Source organism: Camelus bactrianus, chromosome 1 (genome assembly GCF_048773025.1).
Source record: "Camelus bactrianus isolate YW-2024 breed Bactrian camel chromosome 1, ASM4877302v1, whole genome shotgun sequence".
NCBI lineage: Eukaryota > Metazoa > Chordata > Mammalia > Artiodactyla > Camelidae > Camelus > Camelus bactrianus.
In genome coordinates this window covers 119,775,200-119,795,175 of record NC_133539.1, presented here as the reverse complement: position 1 = coordinate 119,795,175, position 19,976 = coordinate 119,775,200, and the positions used below count along the sequence as shown (strand labels likewise).

The window sequence follows — 19,976 nt, the reverse complement described above, 5'->3', positions numbered from 1 at the left end:
TTGTGCGAGGTTTGGAAGCCAGAAGGAAAGGGGCAGACACATGTTTATGCTCTGAAGGCTGGAGCAGAGCACCGGGAACTGTGGGTGCTCAGGCGCACTGCTGCTGTTGTGCCCGCTTGCCTCGTCCTGCGCCAGCTACTTCTCCGACTCCCTGGGGAAGGGCGCCCGCTTTCCCCGGAAGTCCCCACCGCCGCCAGGCTGGAGGCGAGCAGAAACAGGTAGGCTCCAGTCTGTATTTTCTCTGGTTCACACCAAGGTTTTTCTCCCCCCAGCTACGAGTTTGGCTGAGCTGTAGCTACTTCAGGCTCAGTTCAGCACCAGATGCAGAGATAACAGTCTTGTCTTGATGCCCCCTTCTCGCCCCGACAGCCACGTGAAGTCTGACCCTCTAACAGATCCCTTGTTCTCCACCGTTCACGGTTCTTCTGCTTCTCTGCACTGAACCCTGACACATCCCGGCTGAGTTCCTTGTTGTCCGAACTTTTAAATTCAGGTTAAGTTTCTTGGGCATAGTCTTGAGTCATTTCTGATAGAGCAAGAAATATGTAAGATTAAATTGTTGTTTTTGAGTCCTTACTGCATGCAAACACTATGCTGCTTTACATATATTCTTTCATTTAATCTCGTTGAATGGCCCAAAGCCCCCATCCACGCTGGTTCACTCTTGTCATTATCACCGATTGGTAGTTTAGAGATGGCTACAGTAATATTGCAAGTTCTGCCATTTGAGGTTGTAGATGGGGACGCCATGCCCTCCGGGGTGACCCTGGGTGCCCTGTGCTGCTATGTAAACAGCCTAGAGCACAGGTGATACCCACTAAGAGTTGGTTTCCCCTCTTTCCCACCCTCAATTTCGGTGTTAATCTTTGCCCAAAGGTATGAACTTCAGCCCTATCCAAGAGCTCAGCTCCTCTCTAAGGATGAGGTCTAGCCCCAGATCTTTGCCTGGTGATGCCTGGTAACTGGTCTGCTCCCGGTCAGGTCTCAGGTGAGAACTGCTTACCTGTCTCAGTCTCAGGGGTGGACCCACTGCAGCAACGCCTGTGCTCTGTACCACTTACTGGGATGCCTCACCCCTTACGACATTCACCCTAATACGGGAGCCACTTCGTATGGAAACCCTTCCCCCATCAAATACCCCTCATTTGCCAGGACCAAGGTGGCTGTCTTCCTTGGACACCCCTCTCCCATTTTAAGCATTTTCTGAGCTAGGGATAGTATTTTTAACTGATTTTTTTTCATGTGCCCTTTGTTTTAAACCCTTAAAAAGGAATCATTTGTAAGATGGTTTCCTGGTCAAATATGAAATCATGAGCAGTTTCCTTTGTAGGAAGTAGGAAATGGCAGGTGTCCTCAAAGTTAAAAGAAATCCTAATTCCACCTGCAGAAGCGGTCACTTTTGTCAGGTGTGTAATTAGCAGCCGGAATGTGTCTGGGACAATGCGATTGTCTGCTTAAGTAGGGGCACAGCTCAGGAGCTGCCCAGATTGGGGCACTCCTACTGGGGTCATCAGCCCGGCGTGGGCTCTGCAGTCACTTGTTCAGGCTGATTGCACACCTGAACACAGAGCAGGTGGCCCACTGAGCCCATGCTCTTGTCCCAGGTGCTAACAAGGTGTGACCATTGAGAAAGCTGGATCCTTTGCGATGGTGAATTTTCTTTTCCAGAGGAGTCCGCTGGTTCTTAGCTCGGGCTACACGTTAGAATCCCCAGGGAGACTACGGACGGACCCTGATGCCCAAGCTGCACGTGGACCAATGAAGTCTCTGTCGGGCAGCATGGGTTGAAAAGCTCTCCAGGTGATTCTAATGTGCTGCCAAGTTTAACACCAGCTCTGGACCCGTGGTTCTCACACTCGAGCTGCCTCAGAACTACCTGGAGGGCTTGTCCAAACCCAGCCCCAGAGAGACTCCGTGAGTGTGGGGGAAGGGCGTCCAATACTCTGCACTTTTCATATTTATTTTAGTAATGCTGTCAATGCTCAAGACAATGAATTCCTTCTGGCATTAGAATAGTTAACTTTTTGGGAGGAGGGGCGCATGCGACAGGCATGGCGGTGACCGTTTTGGTCACTAGCTCATTTAATCGTTTTCACGAGGCTGGTTCATTCCCATCCAGACCCAAGAGGCCTTCCGTCTACCCTTCGTCAGGTCGCGGGCGGTGGCCCCTCTGCAGCATGTCAGGTGGCTGGTTTCCTCCCGGGCCCCGACCCCGGCCGGCACCCTGTCTTCCAGTCGCGGGTAAGTCCGTGATGGCAGAAACCTACATCTCCTCCTCTTTCAGTGCCGGGCAGGTGGTAACACTCCACGGACCCTTGCCGAGTGAATGAATCCAGAGCGACCGTGGGAAAAAGGTACTATTATGGTCTATATTTCACAGACCAGGACACAGAGATACAAAAAGATTTAAGAAATTTGTCCAAGATCACAGGGGAGGAACCAAGATTCAAACTGTGTCCTGACTGGAGCTGGGCTCTCAGACCACTGACCATTAATCTTAAGTAAAATATCACCCTTCTTTCCCTGCAATAAACTGAGTAACTCACCTAAGAATGTCAACTACCTCTGCCTTACTGCCACTTAATTGAAAGCTATTTCCCCCCCAAATAACAAAAATCCAGAACTGAAACCCATGTGGCTGAACTGCAATTTTTTTTATTGCAGTGGCAATTTCTTCCCTATTTAAAAACTGTACTGTCCATACTAGAAACCTACTTTCAGCGTCCCAAAGCAGGTGAAGACTTCACCTCATATACAATCACATTATAACCTTTTGATACATAATGTTGGTATTTAGGGGAAGAAAAACATGAAAACAAATGGATGTGAAGAATCTGTCTTTACTTAGCATGCCAGTAAAATTTATTCTGATAATAAATTAATAGGTACAGTTATCCAAAATAACTTTCCAAGGGTGCTTTCCAAGAGAACGGTTTCTGAGCAGGTAAACTAAAGTATACGCAGAATCCTCCAACAGCTGACTGCTGAGGTGCTGTGATGGTGATGCTGAGTTACTGAAGACTGGATTCTCCTTCTCATCGTTAGTTTTTAGTTTAGAAAGGTTTCAACTACCATTCAGCTCCTGCAAGCTACAAAGCCTAAAACCAGAGTACTGAGTTTAGAAGTGACCTGGGCCAGCCTCCTAATTGTACAGGTGAGGATCCCACTGGCCTGGCCGGAGGTTACAGAGCTAGCCAGACAGAGCCTGGGTTACAGATCAGCCCTCAGAGGTGCTCTGGCACGTCCGCCACACAGAACTCTAGCCACACCTGTAAGACCCTGGTTTTACTTTCTGCTTAACGTAGGATTAAGTCCTGGTGTGTCCTCTGTGGTTAACAAATGTAGTGCCTCAGCTGCTCTGGAGGTCGGCACTGATGGCGCCATGTGCTCTTTTCCTTCTGTGCTGTTTGGACTTGGGCAGCTTTCCTCCCTGCTCGTCAGTGCTCACAGTAAACCCGGACATCAGGGTGTCCGTTCTTGTCTGAAATGCGCCATCAGCTGAGGAAGCTAACGGTATCAGTAACCAGACCCACCAGGTCTGAGGGTGGGACAGTACATTTCTCTGTGCAGCTCGACCCCACCAGTAAGCACACACACTGCTCTGTTCACCTGAGCCGTCACTGATTCCCAGGCAACCGTGGATTACTTCTGGGGCGTCAGTGTGCCATCAGGAACATGCCATATGCTTCACATAATGTACCAAGCAGTCTGGCATATAATTTTTGGTGATTTATTGTGTCTCAGAATAACGGCTCCACACAGCCATGCTGCTGGCAGCTAAAAAAGGCCCCTCGCCTGTTTGAATCTAAACCCCCAACGGCGTGTGCAGCACATTTATTGGTTAGTAACAGAATATCCAGTCTGTTTTTTCTCTAATTGGAGGAGCCCTTCCCAGAACAACCTACCAGATATCAGCGAGGTTTTTTCAACTTTATATACATAGAGCAATGGTGGGTATATAAAAGGAATTTTGGAATTTAAATGCAGATGATTCCAACTTCCTGCTCCTCTCAGCACTGCAGCAAAGGAGACTGAGCGCCTGTCTCCACGTCTCTTTCTCCAGGGCAACGTTTCTCTGTGACAGTGGGTGTCTGGTGTGGTCACAGCGTCTAGAGGCTTACTAGATGCGCCCTCAGGGGCATATTTAACTAGGACAGGCATCTCATTTCCAAGCTCATCCTCAGCAAATACAACGGTTGTTGTGGGAGCTCTACCTTGCAGACTAGTGACTCGATTGGGCGGTACTGCTGAAAGCACAGCCACGAAGACATTCACCCCTCCCTGGAGTGAAATCTCATTAGCCTTACCTCAAAACAGATACAGACAAGAACCCAGACACAGGAGGAGTATTTGCTGATTTCACAAACCCACTCAAGCATTTAAATCACGAAGCAGGCATATTCTTCTCTCAGTCTGTTACCAATTTCACTTCCTTTATCTGTTTTTCTGCTTCTCTTGTCCTGATTTTCAAGGAACATGCAGAATCTTGGAAACGAAACTCCACCTTCTCAGACCATTTCACTTTTTGACTTTTCCTCTTCACTCACTAACTTTTAGCTCTGAAAAAACTGTGAGCTCAGTGTATCTCCTCTTTAACAGCACGACCAGAACTCAGTGTATGTGGCATAAGTGAAATGGCACACTGAACAGAACACAGGCACTTGACTGAGGGCCAGACCTCAGGGACTGGTGTGTCCTGACCAGCTAGTGGGCAACAAAATTTCTTCGGTTTAGAACCGCAAAGCTGAGGTCAAATGACAAAGGGCTAACTTTAATCATCTTAATAACAAACTGAAAAAATAAAATCCCCATTTTTTTAAATTAAAGAATCTGAATGACTTTGAGGTAGATACGCTGTTTGCAGATAATGAGATAATTGTGTGTAAGATATAAAACATAACACAACGGAGGGGAAGAAAGCACTGCTTTGAAATTATCTTCCTTTAAATTCAGATGGAAAATTAAGAACATGTCCACATGGGCTCACTTCTTTGAGGATGAACTTGGCGGCCGATGGAAGGAGTCCACGCCCTAATGGAGCAGCAAACTACAAAAGCCGGTAACTTTGCATTTGATTTTTCCAGCTTGGCTCAGTTCCCAAAGTTCATGCTTTTGATTCCTAAAGTCCTCTTCAGCATTTAACTAATTCTTTGTTGGTGGAAGGGGCTGGGACTGTTTCTCCACACGTAAACTGATCCTAAGACAGAACAAGAAATCACATTAACCACCGAGCGTCTGTGTCACACATGCAACAATGTGAAGACTCGCTTTGGTACAGAATCAGGCCAGCTCTGCCAACTTCTCCCTTTCCTCCATCACTTCTCCTCGTTCAGGGAGTCAGTGTCAGCGCCAGAATCAGAATCTTTTTTTTTTTTTTTTTAACATTTTTTATTGATTTATAATCGTTTTACAATGTTGTGTCAAATTCCAGTGTTCAGCACAATTTTTCAGTTATTCATGGACATATACACACTCATTGTCACATTTTTTTCTCTGTGAGTTATCATAACATTTTGTGTATATTTCCCTGTGCTATACAGTGTAGTCTATTCTACAATAATCTTAAAAGCATATCAGTTTTAGTCTTGAATTTAATGCACCTCATCTTATAAACAAACAGGTCCATCTTCACTACAGAGTATCCACATTTCTAAAAGACATGTCACACCTTTTAAGTTTCTGTCCTAATTACTACTTACACTAAGACTTCTCCACTTCAGTATGTGGTCACTCAAACACCTGCCCTCTTCAAAGTAATTACTTCTTCCAACTAAAAGGCAGAGCTCTTTATGTTCAACACAGATAATCTGCAATGTCAGCTACTTTGGAAATGAAGTTCAGTCTCTTGATTATTTACTTTAGCTCCTGCCAGCCAGCCCAGGAAACCTCTGCCTCCGAGGGTACCCCTCACCTCCTGACCCCATTATGATCAGCCTGTAATCTGTCCCCATCAACCTCTCACTCCTGCCCAGCACCTGGAACCCTCCCACTGTGATCTCCAGAGTTTACGGTCCACCCTCAGTGAGGTGCTCTGTATATTCTCAACCTCTTTAAAAACATCCCCACGCCTTGTTCTAACGCGAGGTTCTCAAGGGGTGGTAGGAGGGAGGGGTTGCTTTTGTCTCTGGGGGCATTTGGCGATGTCTGGAGACGTTTGGGTTGACACACTGGGTGGTGGTGCTACTGGCATCTAAGGGGCAGAGGCCAAGATGCTACCGAACACCCCACAATGCACAGGACAGCTCTGCGCAACAGTTATTCAGCCCCAGTGCCCACAGTGCTGAGGTGGAGAAGAGGCCATCCCCTGAGGACACGGTCTCCCCCACGACCCCTCGAGAGGCAGCTGTGTGTTTCCGCAGAGCCCCACAGACTGGAGGAGGGGCTGGCTCTTCCTTCTGCCATTACTCCCTCTCTCAAACCCACCAACTCTGAGTCTTGTGCATGAGACTATCATCACTCCCCCTCTCCGGGGCTGTCATCTATCCCCTGGGATCCCTCACTCCACCCTCAACCCCCGGGACCCCCACTGCCCCTCAGTCACGAATATTTCCCTAGTTTCAATTCCCTGGTCAGTTATCACAACAGCTGCCCTTCCCTCACACCTTCTTACTCACTTGGCAGAACCACAACCCTCATTCAATCTAACTTGCTGCGTCTACACTCACCCGTGGAGCTGAGTGTCTACCTCAACCCCCCTCCTGATGCTCACCCCGACCAGTCCTGCCGCAGGTCCCTGCTCCCTCCGCAGCAACCTCCCCAAGAGACACCTCCCCCTGCCGCCTCCCACGCGTTTTCTACCACCCAGGCTCTGCCTCCGTGACTCCCCTGAATCTGCTCTCATCACCGTCATGGGTGGCCTCCCCGTGACGGCTCATAGTTAATTTTCAGTTCTCAATCTATCAGCACTTCCTTCCCTTTTCCTGCCTGGCTTCCAGGATACAGCACTGGTGGTTTTCCTCCTTCCTCGGCGGGTGCTCCTTTTAGCCAGCTCTGCTGATGCTCCGCTTCCCTCCCTGCCCTCTCAGTGCTGGGGAGCCCCAGGGCTCAGTCCCACCTTGGGTCCATCACTACACTCACAGCCTGGTGATCTCTCCCAGTCTCACGGCTCTAAATGCTCTCTATATGCTGATCACTCTTGGAACTCCAGACCTGCATATCCAATTGCCTTCTCACCCACTCCACGGATGAAAATAGACCTCTCAAACTGAGTATGGCCAGTGCACGCCCCTGTACCTGCAGTCCCCTCCCCTCAGTGGATGGTAAATCCACCCTTCTGGTTATGAAGGCCATAAACATTGAAATCCTCCTTGATTCCTCTCAAATCCTACGACCAACTCTACCCTCCAACTCTACCCTTTAAAGTGCATCCAAAACCTAACCACTTCTCACTACCTCCACTGCTGCAGCCTGGTCCAAGCCACCCGTCTCCTCCTTAGATTAGTCCAGCAGCCTCCTAACTGTACTCTGCTTCTCTTCTTGCGCCCTCAACAGTCCACCCTGAACAGAGCAGCCAGCATCATTCTTTTAAACTGAAGCTGGATCACAGCACTCCTTTGTTCAAGAATCCTCCAGGGGTTTCCCAAAGCATGCACAGCAAAGCCAAAGTCCTTTTAAAAGTGGTCCACAAACACTGTGTTCTGCCCCACTCCCTGCATTTCATCTCAGAGCGCTCTCACCCTCCTTTCTCTGCCCTGGCCCCCTTGCCGCTCCTTGATACAACTGGGCATATTCTGGCCTCAGGGCCTCTTCAGTGAAAGTTCGCTTTGCCAGACGTCTTTTCCCCTCTCAACCCCCTCTCTGTACAGGGCTCACTCCCTCATCTCTTTCAATCTCTGCTCAGTAAGGCCTTTCTTAATAAGACCTGCTGTGATCACTCTAAAATTGCAAATCCTTCTCATACCAGCATTCCTGATCTCCCTTGTCCTGCTCTCTTTTTCTTCCAGAACACATTTAAATGCAGGAATAAATCAGTAAGCCTCTAAAGTGTAGTCTAAGTTACAGCCTGCTTCTGTCCTGAGGCTAAGTGCCTTGATTCTTCCTTATGAATGTTAAGCTCTGTTATAGGTCAATTATATCTCAAAAACAAAAACCCAGAAAAAAAGAATGTTAAGTTTATTACTTAAGACTCCCTTCAAAGTACTGAACAAAAGTTTAAGTGAAGGTGGGCAGTAATAACATTTATTTTGTTTTCTATTGTCAATATCCTTGGGTGAAAATGCTAGCACAACTAAAGACTAAAATTAAAATTGTAGACTTGCAACTCTGACTTATATCTCAAACAAGATAATGCAGAGTTCTATGTGTAAGTCAGGTAAGACATACTATACACTTGTTCCCTTCAAAAGAAGTCCAAGAGACCCGAACAATTTTAATTATTAAATAAAGGAAACATAAAGACTGTCAAATGATCTTTACAATTATTTTTCCTGTATCTAATAAGTAATCAATAATTTTCATTAGATTCAGAGCAGTTTTCCCTATTGCCTTCTCCAAAGCTAAAATGAGTTAAATTTGAGCTTTAAAAATTTTATAAGACAGCTGTTTAGTTACCGGTTTTAAAACTTGTTTTTACAAAACATAGCATCTACCTACCAAACTGTTAGACAACATTCTCCACTTACAAACCACAGTCTGTTCTAGGTCCTCCCAACCCTCCCCCCACCTTTTAAAATGTGGCCCCTTACTTTGTCATAAATCACTTTTATAATGAGAGAGCAGCTAGGGCACGTTGCCACGTCTTCTCCATTCTCCAAATCCTCCTGTAACGAAATCAAACACCGTATGGTCAGCACAGTCTTCCCTTTGCGATCGCCTCCTCCCAAGCCCTCCCGCCTCTATGGGCAAGCTCCTTTGAGGCTTACATCCCCACAAAGTATGTGAGGACCACAAGGACCTTCTAAGCAAAAGAAATGCCGGCTCCATTCTTCCCTGGAAGCGTCACTTGGGGGAAACACTCAGGAGGGTGAATCAAGGTTCAGTCGTCTCAAAACCCCCGGGAAGACAAAAACGTCCCTTCCTCCAGAGGAGTATCCCAGAAAGTGGAGCCTTAAGTTGGAGAGGATGGCGAGAAGACATGCTCCCGCCCCGCCTCGGGGCCCGAATGAAGGCCACAACTATGTGCCCACTGACACCTCAGAGTATCAACTTCGGGGAATTCAAGAACGGATCAAAAAAGGGCGCGGATGACTAGGGGCCACCTGGGCGACGGACTGGCAGGAGGGCCGCACCAGGGCGAGATCGCGCCTGCTCCAAAAAGTCGCGGGGTGTGGCCCTTAAGTTACCTTAGTGATGCAGAAGTTATCGCCACATGGGCAGGGGTAGAAGTACGTCTCCGAGTCCTCGTCATATTGGAAGTCCTCGATCTCCACCTCGTCGTGAAACACCGCCATCGTCACTGGGGCCAGCACAGGACTGCCGCCCCCGCCCTCCGACTCAGGCCGGGGCCTTACTTCGCGGGCGGCGGCCCAGCCTGGTGACGTCACCGCGCACCGGCGCAGGAACTACCGCTTCCGGCGCATAGGCAATAACGCAATTCCGGGCTTGGCGGACAAATGGGTGCCGGTTAGCGGTCCCCATGGAGATGGCAGAGCTAGGGGGCGGAGACCTCTCAGCGAGGTCGCGCACCTCTCCGCCCATCGGGCGGCAACGACCAATGAAACGTGGGGGTCGCTCGCGCGGCAGCTGCGTCACGTTGGGCACGCCGGAAGCTCTTCGGTGCCAGGAGCGGAGGCTGGCCTCGCTTTGTAAGGTGAGTTCCCCCGCGGCTTTGGCGCGGAGATTCCTTCCTCCGGGGGTGGTTACGGTGTTTCACTTCCGCGGATTTTAGCGAGGCCTTAACTGCGCGGAGGGCCGCAGCAGGCCTAGGTTTCGTCGACCCGGCTGTCGGCGCCCCGGGGCAAAAGGGCGCGCTGCTTTGCTGGGTCTGAGGCGGCGGCGGGAACACAGCTCAGCCTCCCGAACCTCCCTCCCTGCCTCCCCGCCTACGGACGAAATACGGACGAAAAGCTCCCATGGAATTTTGATTCACCGAGTGACCTTGAGCTCAGGGTGGACGCGTACCGTGTAGTTCTGGCTGCACTCGGCAATTCAAGTACACCCCCACCTCTCCCTCACCGCATGTTGTCTTCATTTGTGCTAAATTGTGTTGTCGAAAGGACCAAGCAGGTTCTGTTGGGCAGGTTGAGGTCTAGTCCTGTGTTTGCCAAGCATCTAACCTTATTAACTACAGTTAGGTATTGCACTAAATATAATTCTTCCATCAACCCTGAGAGTTTAGATGTTATTCCGCATTATTAATCTTTGAGATACAGTCAAGTATCTTGACCAAAATCACACACTAGGCAATGAAGAGCCTGTCTGTTCCCACAGTCTGGGAAAAAATAACTTACATGAATCACAGTTTATTTAAAAAAAAAAGTGGTATCAGCATGCAGAGTTATGATTACGAGGTCTTTATGTACCTTGAAGCGGTAGGCATGTATGTAAAAGGTGGTTTGTCTTGAAAGCAGCGCTCGTTCCTGTTTTGGTAAAACGGGATTTCACAGGGGGTATTGCATCACTAGGCATTTATTCTTATCTTGATAGAGAAGGAATGCAGTGAAAAATCATCGCTGAGAAGCAGATCGGGGCTCAGAAGATGATGGTTGAGAACTAGCTCTGGGAGCTGGATATTTACATTCTTTGCGCCTTATTACCTCTTCTGACCAAAAAAGGATTGGGTTAAAGGTGATTTACAAGATTCCTTTCAGATCTGACATTCTACTTTTGCATGGAAATTGTGAGTTTTACTCGGTTCAGCAATCACATGTACCGTATTTAGGTTTGCATGAAGTTACCTATTTTGTACACACCGAAGTTCCACCTGATTTAGCCCTTTTATGGCTTGAAAACCTGAGATCAGAGAAGTCTGGGAGAAAATTTAGAACTACATTAAAGGGGTTTATAGGAGATTATTTCAGAGGCTTCACAAACGTTCCATTTTGCCTAATTGGAGATCTACACAGCAGTTAACATTTGTTAAACATTTGTTAAACCTGTGGATGCTTAACTGGGATGATTCTGCTCAGAGCAAAGGAGAAATTCCAGCAAAGTCCACACAGCTCAGTGGCTGCACCCTGTATTTTTGTAGGCACGGATACTTTCCAAGTAGCCTCTTGTAGAGAGGAGGACAGGGGAGAGAGTCCAGTGTCTGTTCTGTGGCCCCAGTGATCATTTTGAGGTTGGGGACCATCTTTAGTTCCTCAGTGCTTCTGAGCATAAGTACCTACAAAAAAAAGTGAGCGTTTTTTAATGTACAGAAATGAGAGCAGTCATAATTTGGTTTGTGGAAATATAAATTGATAGACCTTTTGAAAGCAGTTTGGATCTGTCAAAAACAATTTGCTGGGTAATCTTAAAATCTGAGGTTAGTAATCCTAAAAGTTACAGGAGTTGATGGGTACTTTTTCGTTGTAATTTTTCAGCTTTTCTCAGTATTACCTAAAATGGAAAAAGGAAAATGAATGAACCAGTTATTAATAGTAATTGACCCTGTGTTCCAGACCCTGTACCAGATGGTTTACATCCATTATGTCATTAAAATGGCCCAATGAAGTATAAGTATCATTGGGAAACCTGTGGTTTAGGGGCTGAGGTTTAGGAGCTCGCCCAAAGGGGCAACGCTGGTAAGTGGCAGTAAGCTGTGATGAGAACTCAGGCCTGTCCGACCCGGAAATGAGGCTCTTAATTAGCTTGTGTGCCACCTGTGACATGATGGTGCTGGAAGCAAAGCTAGATTCAATTGGCAGCACCTGGGGCTCTGTCCGGCGCCCCGCAGACGCTGAGATTCTCTGCTAGAGCAGCGCTGGTTCCCTTGCGACCTAGATTTGGGGGTCACCTCGACCTTCCATCCTACTTTCATCCTGCTAGTCTGTCGCTACCCTTTGTCTGGCCACAGGTGGTTCCCTGTATGGTTCTGCCTGTCTGAGTTCATACTGTGCTGATTAAAGTGAAACCCTAGCCAAGCCTGTGAGGCGTGATTTTATGCCACCCAGCTTTTTAAAATAAAACATTACAGCGACTACTCAACTTTACATTTGCTCCTAGAAGGGAATAGAAACATTTTATAATGAGACGTTTTGGGCTCTGAGAGCATAACAAAAGCAGATTTACTTGTTGCTGTACAGTCATTTGAGTTCACAGGTTAATGGTTTAAAAATAATGTTTTTTAATCGTAACACTGCTGATTTGGAAAATAACACTGACCAGGATTCTTAGTATAACATTGAATTTAGAACTAGGTTGTAATTATGTGATAGCAGCTGTATTTTCTGAGTGCTGTTTATTTGTTTGTTTATGTTTTTAATGGCGGTACTGGGAAATGAACCCAGGACCTGTGCATGCTAAACATGGGCTCCACCTCTGAGCTGTTCCCCTCCTTCCGCCCAGTGCTGTATTCTGTCAGGCTGGACAGTTGTTTACGGCAACATCAGACCACTGCCTTTCTGGATTGTTGGGCGGGGATAACTTATTTGGGTTGGTTTTGAGTAACGCTCTTGCCTGCCAGGTACTTGCACAGACATTTATTCCTCTCAGCAGTCCAGTGAGGTGGTGTTGGCACCTCATCTCCATTTGCAGATAGTAAGAGGTGACCCAAGGTCAACAAGCAAAAGGGTGTCAGATCTGAGCCCAGTTCCGCTGATGCTGTGCCAAGCGCTCTGTAATAACTTGTATTCCACTCGAGTTCCCTTATCAAATGCAAGGAGCCCCTTTGCTTCCTCAGTGGCACCTAGGATTCTAAATCAGAGGGCGTGGTGCTAGTTCTGTGAGTTTATTTCAATGCATTAGTGCTCTTGGAGGTTTTTCTTTCTCTCATTGCTTTCTCATGCCTCATCCAGTCCCTCAGCAAGTCGTAGGACTCTCATCCCAGAATGTACTCCATGTCCATCAACTTCTGCTGTTTCAGAGTTTTATCCTGTCTAGTCCTAGACTAGAGCCTTCTAACTGAATTTCCTGTTTCGACCCTTGCCCCGCTGCAGTCTAGTCTTTATGAGGGATCTTTTAATGTAAATTGGATTACATCCCTCTCCTGGTTTATTCCAACCCCTCGGTTGCTTCCCGTGGCCCTTAGGAAAAAGTCCACACCCTTCCCAGGGCCTGATGTGACCTGGCACGTGTCTGCCTGTTCCACCTCATCTCCTGTCCCTCTCCCCAGCTCACTGCTGTCCGGTCACACTGGCCTTGCTTCCTGTAACACACCAGGCTTGTTTCTGTGATGGGGCCTGCTTGGCAGCCTCTCAGCTCAGATGTCTCTTGAGAGAGACCTTTCCTGATACTCCCCCACTTACCCCACCCATCTTACTTCCTTCCTCACGCTCATGGTAGCCTGTAATTGTCTTGTTCATTCTCTGTTTATTATCTGTTGTGCACATTGTGGTAAAAACTTCATAATGACAGGGCCTCGTGTCTGTTTCTTTATTGGGTCTCCACAGCCTAAAATAGTGCCTGGCACCCCAGTAAGTGTCAATTAATTTAAATGTACTTATTGAACAGAAACTAGTAGAGTTCATTTTAAATCTTAAATTTAAGCTGTTGCTTGCGGTAACTTAACTCCTTAAATGGACAGAAGTTTTATTTAGCATTTATGATACTTTTCTCTTTCAGAAAAAAAAATTTGGTGAGTTAAGGCCCATGGGGATACAGACATTGATAGAATATTCTTTTTTGGTTTTGAAAATTACTTAATATATATAACTTTTTTACAGTTAATTAATACTTAAATGGAATGTATTAAACCAGTGGACATACTTCAAAATATGGGAAGTTTTTTTTTTTTTTAATACCTTATTGCTTTGGAAGGCACTTTGAACACAATTTGATAAAAAAATACCCTTTATTTACCAATAGGTGTCACTCTTGGTCGTGGTTACTCTCATTAAAAAACAAGATTTTAGAATTTTAAAGAGTACAGCTTTTAAGATTACTGTTTCTTTGTATACCAGTTCAGCTGAGCAGTAGACCATTCAAACAGCATGATCACTAAAAGATATATCTTATAAGAGGACAGTTTATTTTAGCAATACTTGTCCAAAACATTGAGCAGAATAGCATGTCCATATTTAACTCTACATCAGTTCAACAGTATCAGGGAAATGACACATAACTGTCCTTTCGGCGCTTGGTCTGGCTTTCGTGGAGTGGGTAGCCTGAGTAAGCAGCAGCAGGCGTTAAAGACAGGCCAAGGAAGATGAGAACGAGACACAGCAAGAGAAACAACCAGACAGAAAAGCAGAAACCCGAGGAGGAGGAATGGATGGCAGAGGCTGGCTGTGAGTGGTGCTGGCTGATTATAGCGAGCCTCTCCTTTTGCAGCTAAGAGACAGCGGTGCCTTTCAACAGTTTCCCAGAATATTGTTCTTATATGTCGTCTCTGCCATTGCAGGAATTTTGTGGGAGTGTCACTGTATGGAAACACTGTTCCAGCCGGGGTGTCTCCAAAGGGCTCAGTGTAATTCCAGGACCAGAACATTGCCAGCCAGCCCGCCCTACACTTAATGACTCCTAAATGCTCTTGGGCTTCTAAAGTAAGTTTCGCCTTCTTTCTTCCAGTGATTGACGTACCATTTTTAGTTTAGCACATTCAAAGGAGAGAAACTGCATTTAGTAGTCTTACGTGGGGTGAAAGAGGCCTTATGCTTCTTTCATTGACCAGGGAGAAAGACAGCCGGTAGCATGTTCCTCCACACCGAGGCTGCGTCATACTCTGGCAGGAAGTAGATTTATTTCTCCCCTGAATGGAGGCACTGGGGATCGAACCCAGGACCCTGTGCATGCCAAGCACGTGCTCTACCACTGATCTATTATACCCGCACCCCTCTAGATCTTATCTAAAGACTAGTTATGGAGCAGTTTTTTAATATGATTTGGCTGTAGCTGAATAAATTGCATATGACTTATATCACTACTTGATTTATTTACCTTTATTTATTTCCTGTCTCTGTCTTCTAAAATGTAAGCTCCCCGAGGTCTTTGCCTGGTTCATGTCTGTATCCCCAGGGCGTGCCACGTGATGGGCTCTTAATAAATATATGTCCAATGAAGGACTAAATTCACGATTGTGGAGGAGGAATGTCAGCACACTGCGCGTGAATCTCTTCTAACGCTAGATTTGTTACAATGAGTTTATATGGTGCCTTCAAAGGTCTCAGAAACTAGAGTGTTCACACATTTTCATTTATGCTCAAGCTGACTCAGATAGGGAAAGGCAGATGTACAAGGCAATATAACATGTTAAAAGAGGCCATCTCAAGGGGGAGGGTATAGCTCAAGTGGCAGAGCGCGTGCCTAGCGTGCACGAGGTGGTCCTGGGTTCAGTCCCCACTACCTCCTCTAAAAATAAATACACCTGATTATCTCCCCACCTCTGGCCAAAATAAGAAATAATTAAATAATAAATAATTTTTTTTTTTTTTTAAAAGAGGCCATCTCAGGCAAAGAAATGTTTCAAAAACTGGCTGAGGAAAACAGAACGACAGGAGGCAGAAATGTGTTATCCCACTCCCAATCAGTACTTTTCCTGATAGGCCAGTAGTTTTTGGAATTTGAAATACTGGAGAATCTTTTGGCTTATTTTTTTTAATTTGTTATTGAAGTGTAACATATAGACAGAAGTACATAAATCCTAAGAAGATGGATCAATTGCATTTTTTTAAGGCTTAATTTGTTTTAGAGCAGTTTTAGGTTCACAGCAAAGTTGACGGGTGAGTACAGAGGTTTCCCATACACTCCCCACCCCGACACGTGCACAGCCTACCCCGTCACCCCCCGACCCAAGAGTGGGATATTTGTTACAGTTGATGGACCTGTACTGACACATCATAATCAGCCAGAGTCTAACGCCATGACTCACTCCTGGTGTTGTATGCTCTGTGGATTTGGACAGATGTATAGTGACACGTGGTATCATACAGAGTATTTTACTGCCCTAAGACTCCTCTGTGTTTTGATGAAGTTTTTTTCAAAATGAGAATACCCATGCAGTCATCATTCAGGTTCAGAAACAACACTGTCACTACCACCTCGCCAGTGGGAACTGCTAACTTGATTTCTAGCTTCATATATTTATTTTTTTCCTGTTTTTGTAGTTTCGATGACTAGGCTCAGAGAATATGTGCTTTTTTGAGTCTGGCTTCTTCCATTCTTCCCATTTAACGTGATGTTTGTGATACTCATCTGTGTCACTGCATGTAGTTGGAGTCTGTTTATCCTTATTGCTGTGAATCTCAGGAAATCTGTCTGCACCTTGTGCGTTGTCTAACAAGAAACACTGAAGACCTAGGTGGTACTCTGGGGAGAATATAATTACTAGGCAGTTACAAAATCACTCTTCTTCTCTAATAGCATAAGATTAGTCATGTGAATTTGGTCTGAGATTTTGGAAACTAATAAAGACCATAAACATTTGACAGCACCAGTAATTACACATGTGTGTTCTGTGGCGACCCAGCGAATCAACTCTAAATAGTAGCACTAGCTTTCTCAGGGTGAAGCCAGGCCCTTCATTGTTTTGCTGTTAGATCAGCTCATAAGAGCACCAGCAAAAGTCCAGACTCTTCTTCACTGGCCCCTGAGGTGGTCTGACTTTCCCTACTTTTGCTTCAAATGTTTTCACTTTGAATCTCATGTTTCCCAGGAAGCGCCATGGCCTGTACCGCTGTCATGATTCCTAGGTGGCTGCAGGGCTGTGCCAGGGCCATCTGCACGCAGGCTGCTTCGTGGAGATCGCCGCCCAGCGCTGTGCGCCACCTTACCCTCAGCAGGTGAGCTGTCAGCCGTCAGTGTCATTGGAGGTTGATTTTCAGAGACCTGACCTGCCGGTGGTTGTGGGAGGCATCGCGTAGCACCTTGCTTGCTTGGAGATCGTTAAGCTTTAGTTAAATGTGCAGATTGTCTTTGGCTGTTTTCTGGGACCTATAATGCCATATTGTATTTGGGATAGTCACGATAATTAACTAATTAATTAATTTTATGAGGCCAATACTTAATAACCTAATTTTACTTTCCGTTAAAGCATGATGAAATCCAGAAGGAAAACTGACCACTTGGAGAGAACTGCAGATGTCGTTCGACGGGAGGTGGGTATCTGGGGCTGGGCAGAGTTCCCGCAGCTGGCGGTTTGCCCGCAGCGAGGACTCGCTTTCAGAGAGGGCTTACGCGAGCTTGAGCCCTTCAGAGGACAGTCAGGGAAAGTTTGTTATTGTTCTCTTCAGAGCTTTTCTGAACGGGGCATGTGACAACTGATTTGAAAAGATGACAGTACAATACGCCAGTTTTTCCCTTTAAACTTGGAGTGAATGTGTTTCTGATGATGGGCGTGTGGCAGCAGTTGAGGGGACAGCCCACAGGTGTAATGTTTAGGGTTGTATTTTAGACACAGAACTTCTGGTATTGCCTGCAGTTTATGAGTAGCTTACTTTTCTTTTTTTTTTTTTTTTTTTCTTTTTTCCTGGCACCGTGTCTCAAAGTCCTTGTTCCCATCCCTACTTTAGAACAACTTCTTGTTTCATCAAGGGAGAGAGCACTGACATCTGAGAGAGGAAGGTGGGCGAGTCCTTGGTGCCCTTCCCCAGTGGAAAAATGTGCAGATTTTTCCCATCACGTTCAGACCATCCGTAGAAAGGCTAACCCACCTCCTGAAGGGGTCCAGGGCTGGGAAAGGAAGGATCCTCACCCTTCAGCTCAGTGAGTAACCCCATTTTCTTTTAAAAACATAAATTGGATATTTGATTTTGCTTTTTGAGTGATTCTTCACATATTTGGGTATATTTAGCTTAGTGTTGTAAGTGTATTTAAACTAACAGTGAAAAAACTATGTATTTCACTAAAAGAAGGGATTAAGCACTCCTGTGAGCACGCTCAGAAGTCGTATTGTCACAGCAGTTTAATTTTTAGCATTGACAAGCAGAATATACTTTAATCTAAGAGTATATTATTTAGGTCCCACTTTTCGAGCTAATGCTACTTTCAGAACACTGCTTTAGGACCAAGAGTGGTGTGTTTGTGTATTCAGCATCAAGCCAGTGCGTTTTTTGTGGCATCTGTGTAAAATTACTTGAGCATAATAGATTTATGGGTGTATGGGAACTATACTTTCCCCACTGATGATAAATCTGAAAATGCTTTTTTTTTGGTTTGTTCAACACACAAAAATGCTCATTTTGTAAATGTGAGATTTGTTAGGATTTCTTTTTTAAAGTGAAACCTTTCTGGTTTTGAAGAAAAAGCAGTTTATTTAATAGGCTTGGTCTGGACTCTTTTCTGTTGTTTTGAGACACGTAGAATTAGAGTTGGGTTTGGCAAACTTACCATAAAAGATCAGATAGTGAGTATTTTAGGCTTCAAGGGCCATGCTTAGTTACAGCTATAAAACTGCCTTTGTAGTGTGAAAATAGCCCTGGACACCATGTAAACAAAGAGGTGTGGCTGTGTTCCAATAAAACGATACTTACCAGAACACCCAGGTTTGGCCTGTTTGCCAATCCCAAATTAGAGCTGCATTTCAGAATTTTACAGGACAAAATTATTGAGACTTTTGGGGAGTTATTTTGAGCCAAGTTTAAGACAACTACAGAGAAAGTTAACGTAAGATCTAATAATGTGATTGTGTTACCGAACTCAGATCCTGCCGCTTGACGTTCAGAAATCAACACTCAAGAGAGGCCAGTGTTAGAAAGGAAAGTTGCTTTTAATCAGAGTGCTGGCGATCTGGGGAGGTGGTGGACTCAGTGTCTGCAAAAACTGACTCCTAAGAGTCTGCTCGTCCTCGAAAGTTTTTAAAGGGAAAAGGGAAGTGATGTCAATTAATCATTGAGGTGAGAGGTGGGGGTCAGAGTTGTCACCCTTCCCCACTGCTTGCAGGCTTGTCGACTTCTTGTGATCTTTTCTCTGGAAGCTATCTTATTCACAGAGTTTGTTCTCAAGATGCTAAGAGGGAAGTTAGACATCTGCTAATAATGTATTCGTCGCTCCTACTTCTTTGATCCAGGAAAGAACCAATGGGTTAGGCAAGGTATTGTGTGAGCAAGTTTTGAGAGGTGTGCTTGGGCCGGAGGTGACTGGAGCATGGAGGCGCCTGGCTTAAGGTTAGTGACCAGACAACAGGAGCCTCCTGCAGAGAGCTCTTTCCTGCCTGAAGCTGGTCAGAGCATCATTCTGTTTCTGTGGGGTCATGGGCAGAGGTCTGTCTTCTGTGATTTCTTCATGCTGACGGAGGGCACCATGTTCTCAGAGTGGAAGAGGGTCTGTAGCATCTCTTTGCTGACAGTTGTAGTTGCCCATTTACATATATGAGCAGAAAAAGCTACAATTACTTTGATGCCCATACAGATCATTATGAGCAATAGTGGTAATCCAGTTGTGTTAAGACCAGTTCTTGGACTTGTGCTGGCCACAGATTCAGTCCTGCTCAAGATGGAACGGCTTACTTCGGGGCTTCAGTCTGGTCATCGTGCAGTTGGCTTTTCCCTCTGGTGACAGTTATAGTGTCTGTAAAACAACTCAGGAATGTGCATCGGACACTGAGTCATTAGCTGTTTGAGCCTGCTCTTTTGTGGCTCGGGGAGGCCCGAGAGACTTTACCTTTTCTACAAACAAGAGGCAGAGTTGGGAGGATGCCTGCAGGGTCCTGTTTGGTTCCAGTTTCCCTTTTTTCTTTGATACTCCTCAATCCTGAGGAGGAACAGGTGCAGAACACAAAAAGGAATAAAGTTTCAGGTAGAGAGTTTGATCGTAAACTTGACAGAGGAACCCACAGGGTCCTGCATGATCTCACCAGCAGACACTGCTTTGAGAATGGCTTGTGGTGTCCTGAGTCTAACACAGCTCAGAAAACTCAAGTTCTCAACAATACAGAAACATGTCAGAAACCACACCCACAGTGGCCACCTAGGTTTACCTCAGAGGTCTGAACCACAGCTACTCCATTTCTGACTTTCAAGTGC

General features: G+C 45.9%; 2 protein-coding genes across 10 annotated transcripts in view; one reads left to right on the top strand and one right to left on the bottom strand.

The window, feature by feature from the left end:
* Positions 1–22: 22 nt before the first annotated feature.
* OXNAD1 (oxidoreductase NAD binding domain containing 1) overlaps positions 23–19,976 on the top strand; it is a 60,035-nt gene continuing 40,081 nt past the window's right edge. Inside the window, exons 1-6 of one of the 8 annotated variants that reach the window (XM_045524862.2) lie at positions 23–218; positions 2,285–2,354; positions 4,954–5,059; positions 14,420–14,561; positions 16,670–16,796; positions 17,048–17,111. In XM_045524862.2, coding sequence (XP_045380818.2) covers positions 16,678–16,796; positions 17,048–17,111 — 183 coding nt within the window. In that variant the 5' untranslated portion in view covers positions 23–218; positions 2,285–2,354; positions 4,954–5,059; positions 14,420–14,561; positions 16,670–16,677. The other 7 variants (XM_045524865.2, XM_074371955.1, XM_045524864.2 and 4 more) reach the window with 7 other exon arrangements.
* DPH3 (diphthamide biosynthesis 3) lies at positions 2,825–9,519 on the bottom strand. 2 transcript variants are annotated; one of them, XM_045524867.2, is made up of 3 exons: positions 9,282–9,519; positions 8,663–8,759; positions 2,825–5,197 (listed from the first exon to the last, which is right to left on the bottom strand). In XM_045524867.2, the coding sequence occupies exons 1-3, from the start codon at positions 9,387–9,389 to the stop codon at positions 5,139–5,141; spliced, it is 264 nt and encodes an 87-aa protein (XP_045380823.1). In that variant the 5' UTR covers positions 9,390–9,519; the 3' UTR covers positions 2,825–5,138. The 2 variants fall into 2 exon arrangements, with proteins under 2 accessions (XP_045380823.1, XP_010964332.1); XM_010966030.3 differs by having other exon boundaries at positions 8,685–8,759; positions 9,282–9,502.

What these genes read in the sequence shown, in the direction of transcription:
- DPH3 (XM_045524867.2), bottom strand. Translation starts at nt 9,389, where the DNA reads ATGGCGGTGTTTCACGACGAGGTGGAGATCGAGGACTTCCAATATGAC. An exon ending in ATAACTTCTGCATCACTAAG is followed by an intron (nt 8,760 to 9,281) that starts GTAACTTAAGGG and finishes ATTTCGTTACAG; the next exon opens with GAGGATTTGGAGAATGGAGA. An exon ending in AAGGGGCCACATTTTAAAAG is followed by an intron (nt 5,198 to 8,662) that starts GTGGGGGGAGGG and finishes GTTCTGTCTTAG; the next exon opens with GATCAGTTTACGTGTGGAGA.